General features: G+C 41.8%; 1 protein-coding gene and 1 pseudogene across 1 annotated transcript in view; both read left to right on the top strand.

Annotated features, from left to right (window-relative positions):
* Positions 1-906, top strand: part of LOC145157898 (putative DNA-directed RNA polymerase) — a 2,520-nt gene extending 1,614 nt beyond the window's left edge. Inside the window, exon 1 of the mRNA XM_079076874.1 lies at positions 1-906. This exon is cut by the window's left edge and continues 1,614 nt beyond it. Within this exon, the coding sequence (XP_078933000.1) occupies positions 1-906 (906 nt within the window).
* A 535-nt stretch (positions 907-1,441) lies between these two features.
* On the top strand, positions 1,442-4,056 carry LOC145157899 (DNA polymerase pseudogene; annotated as a pseudogene).
* The last annotated feature ends 5,215 nt before the right edge of the window (positions 4,057-9,271 follow it).

The following is a 9,271-nucleotide window of genomic DNA, read 5'->3' on the forward strand; positions in this document are numbered from 1 at the left end:
CATCCCTTTCAGTTCTTATATAGTTTTCTACCTGTCTATTATTGTAATTTAGAATCTATTATGCGCATACCTATTACCCAAGATGCTTCAGCCAGTGCGTATCAAATCATGTCTTATTTCTTGCTGGATGAATGGATGGCGAGGAAGACGAATCTAATTCAATCTCCTAAAGGTGAAATAGAAGATATTTATATATCTATCCTAAATGAACTGCAAATTTATATAGTTCAAAAAGTAGAAGATAGAAATCTCTCTGAAACCCTTATCGAGGTACTCGATAGAAAGATAGTGAAATCGATCTTTATGCCTATAATCTATGGGAAGACGGTTATGAGCACAGCTCACGATATAAAGGAGAGTCTCTCTAGATTCCTGACACCGAAGGAGTGCTTTCAGATTGCAAAACTGTGCTTTGAGTTCTGGAAAGATAGGTTTCATAACATGGAATGTTTTATCCGTTTGATCCGTAGTATAGGCTGTCTTGCCTCAGCTAGTGATCGCCCAGTACTGTATGAGGTAGAGAACATTCTAACAATCCAGCACTATATGAAGATGGAACCAATCCATATCTGGGTTTATGATAAATTGCATAAGAAAAGACGTCAAGTAACTCTGAGAGTAGCTACTGATACACGAGATCGCAGGAAGACAGAGATCTCATCCTTCGTCAACTTCATCCATCAGAAGGATGCACATATTGCTATGAAAGTGGTAGAACAGATGCTTTATTATAAAGCGCCTATCTATACTGTTCACGACAACTTTATAAGTTCCACGTATCATAGCAAAAAAATTGCTGGTATTTATAATAATGCTATTATTAGTCTGGGGCGTCCTCTAAGAATCATAAATGAGTTCATTTATTTGAATGTCATGAAACATATTTATGATAATCTAGATAGATAAATCTCAGATTCTCTTATGGATCATGTAATCCCAAGAGATTCATTACTGTATTATTTGGAAGAAAATATCCCAGAAGACATACGCCTTTCTTCTTCTAAGAGGAAAATATGGGATGATAAGATCCAAATTATTTTGAACTCTTACGATGCCTATACTCATCTTGTATGTGGAGAGTATGAAAATACTAACGATGGTTGTCGTTTGCATATAAAGAAATATGAGGATTTCCTTTCTATGATGAAGACAAAGTCCGAGCTCCCCTTATATAGCACGTACTATTAAAGAAAAGAAAAAGCCAATGTATTTAACAAGTAACAGCATACAAACCATGTTTTCCACAGGTAACAACATACGAACTAGTAAGAGCATAGAAATAATGTTTTCCACAGGTAACAGCATACGCACGAGGACATACTGTACATACAGCGCATATATTGACAAGTTCTTGAATCGCGTCTTTGCTAGTATAGAAAGGATATGGGTGCAGGATCCGCATTGATGGTTAATAGCTAGTCATAGCTTCCGCGAGCCTAAACCTTCTATTAATGATGTGGATCTACATGCTCTATGTATAATGGATCTCTTACACCAGTTTGCTTACACATCCCTCAGAGGTTACGCAAAATTTGGGATTTTACTTACCACGCTGCGATCTTACGGGGAGGAGATAACTTTTTCAATAGGTACTGCTATCCCCTTGACTGAGGAGGGTGGTAATTTGCTTCCTAAAAAATGGGTCTATTCTCAGCTCTATAAAGTCCTTTTAAAATCTTCAGAAATTTATGAGGGGGATGAAATAGTTCGAGTCACTATCAGAGTCTATATGGAACAGGATAAAAAGCTGGAGAGGCCAACCCTATCTGAAGAAGAAAGACAGAACTTACTTCGTTCTGTTCTTTTAGAGGTCTCTAATAAGACCGAAGAGGGATTAACTGAGAGCGATGCTCTAACAGCAAGGAAACTCCGGCAAAGTAGACGCCCAAAATCTATCCCCGCGTTAAAGGAATGTAACATTAAGCAGAGACCCTTCATTGTATCCGATCTCGAGACGCTACTGGATGAGAAGAATTATCATAAGCCTTATGCAGCTGGTCTCTTGATGGTATTTCCTGGTAAACGTATAAATAATATGCTGATCGAGACCTACTTTAGCGAAGACTACTTATACTGTATCCGACGGAGTTTGAAAAAAGGAGTGAGAAGGTGCTTTTTGACTTGGTATTAAGGATCTCTGCTCTTGTTAAAAAACACAAGTCATTAAAAACTATTTACTTCCACAACTTTTCTAGATTCGATGGTATTCTCTTGCTAAAGCACCTCGCATGTAAGCACCCGAAATACAAGCTCAAACCTCTGATGAGGAATAACAGGCTTTATGAGTTAGCTGTCTATTTGGGTAAAAAGATGTTATTCCGCTTCAGGGATTCCTATAATCTACTTCCTAGTAAACTTAGTGAGCTGGCTAAGAGTCTCTGTCCTGATCTAGGCACGAAGGGTTCTATCAACTATAGCGAAGTCACTCCTGAGAAGTTGGTTACTATGAGAGATGAATTGGTGGAATATATGAAGCAGGACATCTATCTCTTAGGTGGTGTGATGAAAAAAGCACAAGAGATATATTGGAATTTGTACAAAGTGAACATTGAGGGTAAAATCACCCTTTCCTCACTAGCTCTAAGCATCTTTCGTTTGAGATACTACGATGAGAAAATCTTTCCAATCCACATCCCTAGCAGAAATGAAGACAACTTTATAAGACATGCATACTACGGTGGTCATACGGATGTGTATAAGCCTTATGGGGAGGACCTATACTACTACGATGTGAACTCGCTCTATCCATTTGTCATGAAGGAATACCCAATGCCTGGTGGTGTACCAGTCTGGTATGGAAATCTGGAAGACAGGGACTTAGATGGCATGTTAGACTTTATTGAAGCATATATAGTATGTCCGAAAACTATCAAGAAGCCCTTTCTACCCTATCGAGAGAAGGAGGGTACTCTCATCTTTCCAACAGGAGAATTTGTAGGTGTATACTATGGTGAAGAATTGAAGTTTGCTAGAGAGATTGGCTACACAGTGATTCCAATCTCAGGCTACCTCTTTGAGAAGAAGGAAAGCCCATTCAGGGAGTTTGTAAGCGCTATCTTTTCAAGCAGGTTAGAAGCAAAAAAGTCAGGGAATGATGCTTTCTCTTATGTGTATAAGATCCTTATGAATTCGCTATATGGTAGATTCGGCATTAACCCTAAGGGCACAGTAACCGAGATCTGCGATAACGAAAGACGCAAACTTTTAATAAGAAAGACTAATTTGATATCTACTGATGAGCTTAGCGATTCTAAATACATCATTACCTATCATAGCAATACCGAGACATATTATTGGGATCCACCAAATAACTCTGTTGTCCAACTTGCTGCTGCAATCACAGCCTATGCTAGGATCTATATGTACCCGTACACCTCGAGAGAGGACTGTTACTACACAGACACTGACTCTGTTGTGCTAAGTAAGCCACTACCTGAAGAATTGATTTCATCTTCTATCTTAGGTCTGTTTAAGCTAGAGGACAGAATAGTTAAAGGATACTTTTTAGCTCCGAAGGCCTATTACTTCTGGAATGAGAAAGGAAAGGATACTGTCAAGTACAAAGGGCTTGCGAATAAGGAAATCACTCCAGAATGGTTTCTTTCACAGTACGCTGACCCTGATCGTACGCTACAAGTAGCGGTGGAAGCCAACTTCAGGATTGAGTGGTCCTCACTTAACATCTTTAAGAAAGACATAAATGTCAAGATTGGGCTTAATCAAAAGCCTAAGAGGATAAAAGTCTATAAGGGGGAGTACTGGGTTGATACAAAGCCTGTTGATGTCAAAGACCTGTCTAGATTAGATAACATTAGCAAAAAACTAGTCATGTTGCTAAGGGATGATGTAACACATCTTAAGAACGAGAATCTCTTTCTCCATGAAAAATTATCTCATAAGGAAAGAGAGAAGAAAAAGGGGAGAGACAAGGAGATGAAAGAAGAACCTACAAAGGGCACTAACCCTACTATAGACGAGATACCTAATACTGACATTAAGAAGAAGGTGAAGAAACCTAATACTGGCAAGAAGAAGAAGAAGAAACCCCCGGACTAGAGCCTTCAGTGCTTTGGTTGGGTGGTCATGTGACCCCTAAGAAAATTGGCTTAGAAAAGATGAGATAGGGTGGATGATTGATTGGTACCGGTTAATGATGCGATGGGTCCTAATCAATGTGATTGGCATAGTTCACTTTTAGCCCCAGCAACATATAGCAGTTGCATTTGACCGAGTTGAAGCAGCAGATCCAACCAATCCGTTGACCAAGTGAAGGCTGCATAGGCACTAGTCACGAACGTCCAACTCGAAGCAGCTACTTCACCCCTGGAACAAAGCAGTGGTCCTTCTTCGACCTTCCGTAAGACCACCCCTTCTTCGCACTCAAGTTGCTGTGAGTGAAGACTATCATGCCTGTTTCATGAGCAAACTAACTACCTTGTGAAGCAAATACACCCTCATAATCACATAACACTGCCTGCCTGTGTGAACAACCACCAGCTTCAACAGCTACGCCTAATCAATTACTGTTAGGATAAGCGAAATCGAAGATGTTAGTTAGAAGGTAAGGCACGGAGTGATTAACTAGTTGCGGGTCTTTTGTATCATGGGCCACAGCTACTTGGGTAGAGACCGCTGAACATCATTTGGGCAGGCCTAAGCCCATATAGATTCTGGGTAGCCCCATAGAAAACTAGTATACAAGTAGGCCACATCGCTGTAAGCATCAGCCCCAGGTAATCTTTCTGGTGTGGGTAGTGGTTCATTGGACACTATTTCAGGTTCCGGCTCATCAACCTGAAGAATGGTTTAATATACTTCATGGAAAAAGGATAGCATAAAAGAAAGAAGATATGGCTTTGCAAGAGACATGATATGTTTGAGAAGGGATAAGGTACGTAAGTCAGTCGCCTTAATTCCTACAATGCGAGAGGTACGAAGTAAGTCGAGTGAAAGGAGAGGGATCTGGCTTTGATAGGGCTGAAAGCTTTGTCAATCGGGTAGCAGAAAGAGGTTGGTCCACAGGTACCTGCTATAGCTTTCATCCGGGGGAGCCTACCTACCCAGTCATGTCGGTATAGAAGTGTCATAGAGATGACTACTGATAGTTGAAGTAAGGAGTCTGAACCTTCATCTTCTGACGCCAACTCCAAGCATTAGTCGATTAGCAGGGTTTCAGTGTTGAGTTTACATACTGGGTCTCAGAGCTGAAGAAGGTCTCCGAAAGCCCTCTTTCCTGCTTCGAGTAGAACCTATTTTCAGTCTAATGCCACATCTGACTCAACAGCTCCTTCTTCCTCTCCTCTGAGAACTCTACTTTGATTCCAGCCTCAACTACTGGTGTGTCTTCTGCTTCCCTAGTGGCATCTTCACTCATGACAGACTCAAGCATCGAGTCTTCATCACTGTCACAGGCTACGGCTTTGCAGTCCTACACCACTGCATCAGGTTCGTTGTCCTTTGTTCACCCGAAACCATTATTGCTCGGTTATCCTTTTTCAAATGGGAAGGCTTCCCGGACAATCAACGTAAACAAAGACTCAACCTAAGCTAAGGCTCTTTCCCTCTGTGGTTGTTACGAAGATACTACATGGATAACAAAGAGTAGTAGTACTATCTGTACGTAATAGGAAGAGTTCTCCTACCAAAAAGTATTTGAGACTACCCTGAAGTAACGAGCTAACGAAAGGCTTAGAATCAATGCTTTGACCGGGAATGTCGAATCAAAGAACGTATTGTGCTAGGTCCTAGTCATTCTTACTAACTTAGCTAATTTAATTCTTTCTTCTGGGAAGCCCTTTTTCGAATGAGAATTCAATACCTTTCTAATGAGATGTGATCTGTCTAGGGCTAGCTGAACTAAGCCTCATCTGAGGAGGAAAGTTTGCAGCTTGATTCCTTCTTAGTTTTGGGATATGATTCTTCGCATCTCGAAACTAAAGAGGTTTTGCTCAAAGGCTGACGTAGAAGAGTTTTGGTATTCAAATGATCTCTTCCTATTCCACGACATTTATTGGATAACTTATCCCAAGGAGTGAAGCTACAATAGACCCAATTCATGTTCCTCCGTCAAGATCAAGATGAAGGGGGGGAGGATGAGATCTTTAGGCTGGTTAGTGGGGGTCCATGGCTAAGATGGAATCTTCACCTTTGCTTTCAAGCTATCAAAGCCGGGAACCAAAGACGTTTAGGATCGATTCCTTATTCCCCAAAGGGAGTTGTTTCCAACCATCCTAAAGAGAATCAAGATATCCCAGGAACCGGAAGAGACTGCTCAGGATGAATGTCTGGGTAACAAATCCGAGGAGGTGTAGTCAAGGAGATAACTCCCGAGGAGAGTGATTGGGCCCAAACAAAGAAGGGAGGATCTGGAAGAGAGGGTTGATACTCGGTCAACTATGGCAGTGACTGAGGGGGACTTGCTCTGTGATAAACAAATGACTCCAAACAATAACCTCAAGGCAGCCAATCCTAATAAAAGAGGTGAACCTGAGAAGAGCAGTAAGAGTAAGCGTTCAGGTGCTGGTGCTATGACCTTAAAGGTGGAAGATCCTCCCCTGGTTCTAACCACCCTGAATGAAGAGTGGGCGAATAAAATGAAGAACATATAAGAGATGTTGAATTCTAAGAAAGAGGGGGGATGGGGAAAGTCAAGGCCAAAGAACAAAAGACAAATAAGGGTTGTACAAGAATAAAAACCAGAGGCAGCGCTAAGGTGCAAAGGGAATGTAAAAACAACAATAGTTCCACATTAAGGTCCTTATATGGAATGTCAGAAAGATCGGTAAAGTCGAGAAGCATAGAGAGGCCTTTTAGAGCACAAGAGGCAGATTTTATTGGCTTGGTGGAAAGCAAAGTGAGGAGTGGAAAGGCGGCCAGAATTACCAGATGCTTGAGAAAGGATTGTAGTAAAGCCATTACTGTGGAGAATGAAGCCGGGAACGGCAGAATTTGGCTGATCTGGAATATAACTATGACATTAACGAGATATATAGATCTGATCAGGCTAGATATTGTAGCTGCTGGGGGAAGGAAGTAAAGTAGGGTTTCCTTCTAGGACCGGAGAAGGTACGGTTTCGCCTACGCTACGGTTTCACAAGATTGAACCTTCTTTGTTCAACCGAAGAAAAGGAGTTCCAGAACACGAGGGAATATACTTTCATCCCCAGGACCGCCCCGTCTATGTACTCGGGGCCTCCCCCTATTGCTGGAAGATGCACGCGATACGATAAAGGACCCTGGGAGAAACCAATGAAAATCCAGGGTAGAGCCTCGGAGCCGGCCCAAGCGAAGATCGGCACTCACAGGCTTGAGGAGCAGCCCGAAAAAGGGAAAGCCGTGGAGACGGCAGACTCGCCAGTCAGGCACACCGTGAGGCTGACTACAGCAGACCGGGAGGTTACAATTCCTGTTTTCCTGTTTCAATTTCCGGGAGTGAATGTAGGAAGTGCAGACGGTGGATCAGGTGTGAACATTCAACCAAAGGCGTCTTGGGGATCGGCAATAGCTAAGCATTGTGGCCATCACAGTTCCAGCTACGTATGGCTGGCGTACAACCTACGGGCTTCTTAGACAAAAGAAAAACAAGAAAAAAGTCTGCCTTATTTGGTACCTTTAGTCCAATCTTAGACAAAGAGCAAGGAGGATATGAAGCACTGCTGGGTAGACCATGGCTCCAACCAGGTGGTTCATGACTGGGCTAAGAAAAAGAGTCTCAAGCAGGGAAACGCAGGATGGAAGGCGGAAAAGGCTTGGCTTTGTTTCACAGAAAAAGGACTAAGGAAATTGAGTTTTCGTAGTGGTGATGCTGGCGTCAGTTGACCCGGTTGATAAATAAATAAAGATTTTTTTCATTTATTTATATGCAAGATCAAAGACGCGATTCGCGCGGGTCTGCTTTTTTTTTAAGAAAGTAAGGAGGTTATTTGTTCGCTGGGCGATTCAGCGAGCCAAATCGCACTAATGCGATTCATTCGCCTACTATCCTATAGAGCAATTAAACCTCTTAGTAAGACTAGGGCTAGGAAAACTCATTCTATCTGGGGCCAGGTAGGTGAAGCGTCTAGCTTGGGGGGCGCGCCGAATCCCTGAAAGGCCTTGGTGATTCTCCCATTTTGAAATATGAAGATAGAAAACCATAATTTTTCAAAACTTCACTTAAAGAGTCTCGTATCCATGCTGCCTCGACTTTAATTTAAACTCGATGTTTGTTAACTAAGCGGGACACCCCCAAACTCTTTCTTATCAAAGCCCTTCCCCTTGTACAGCCTTACCAGGCAGGCTGTTTTCATTATGTGTACTTTACGGGAGGTTAGGAATGAATTAAGCCAATGCGTACAACTAGACAGACCAGGCTCATCCTTTTATGTTGAGGTCGCAAGTCTGTCTATGATTAAGAGTCTAGGTGGTGTTGAAGCTGGCTCATTCATGCTAGTCATCTTAGAGCTATGAGTCAGAACAATGTTCACCAACTCTTCCATAGTAATCTTGTTCATATATAAAAAAAGCTTTAGAATATGAGTTTCCATGGTTATATTAAAGTCTTTTGTCTCCTCCCCAAGGTAGCATTGCCGAGCGGGCGATCCCTGTCTTGTTTATCCAGCTAGCTTTTCCCCGTGGTACTCAAATTCTATTTGTGACAGCTCCTTCGGCTCGGCTACTTTTTTTTTAAGGTAAGGTGGGATCTTTACAATCCCAATAAAAATGCCTATCTATAAAGCGCTGAGTTGAAGAGGGAACAAGTCCCACAGAGAGAAGAGAAGTGGGGGAAAGAGTGAAATTACAATCTCTTCTGGAATGGAAGACCTCCCGTCCACTAACTACAAGACCGCAGCCTAACACCCAAGTTAGCTTGACGGTCAGCTAAATGAGTCCCTTCCCTCTTCACATGATGAATTTGAACTCAACATATATTGAGAAATGTTTTCTCAGGATAAAGCATAGGCGCCCAGGTTCTTGATTATTACCATTCGTCCATCTAAGTTAAGAGAACCCCTTTTTGTTTGATATGATGACTTGAAAAGAATCAAGAGTTTGGACAAAACCATGGCCATGCAGGAGAGTTTCTGCTTCTGCAAAGTTTGCATCTTTGATCCCTAGAAGGGATCTCTGTTCAATTCCACATGACAACACTATTTCCATCTCTTATCACCCCACCATAATCCTAATTCCAAGAGTAGCCTTCCCTACTCCTTCAAATGTTATTTGAAGATAAAATTTCCACAAGATTGAGATAGATATGTTTGAATTTCAATAAAAAAAATAATGAAATAAG

Source organism: Lactuca virosa, chromosome 2 (assembly GCF_052849685.1).
Source record: "Lactuca virosa cultivar CGN04683 chromosome 2, Lactuca_virosa_CGN04683_v6, whole genome shotgun sequence".
NCBI classification, from domain to species: Eukaryota; Viridiplantae; Streptophyta; class Magnoliopsida; order Asterales; family Asteraceae; genus Lactuca; species Lactuca virosa.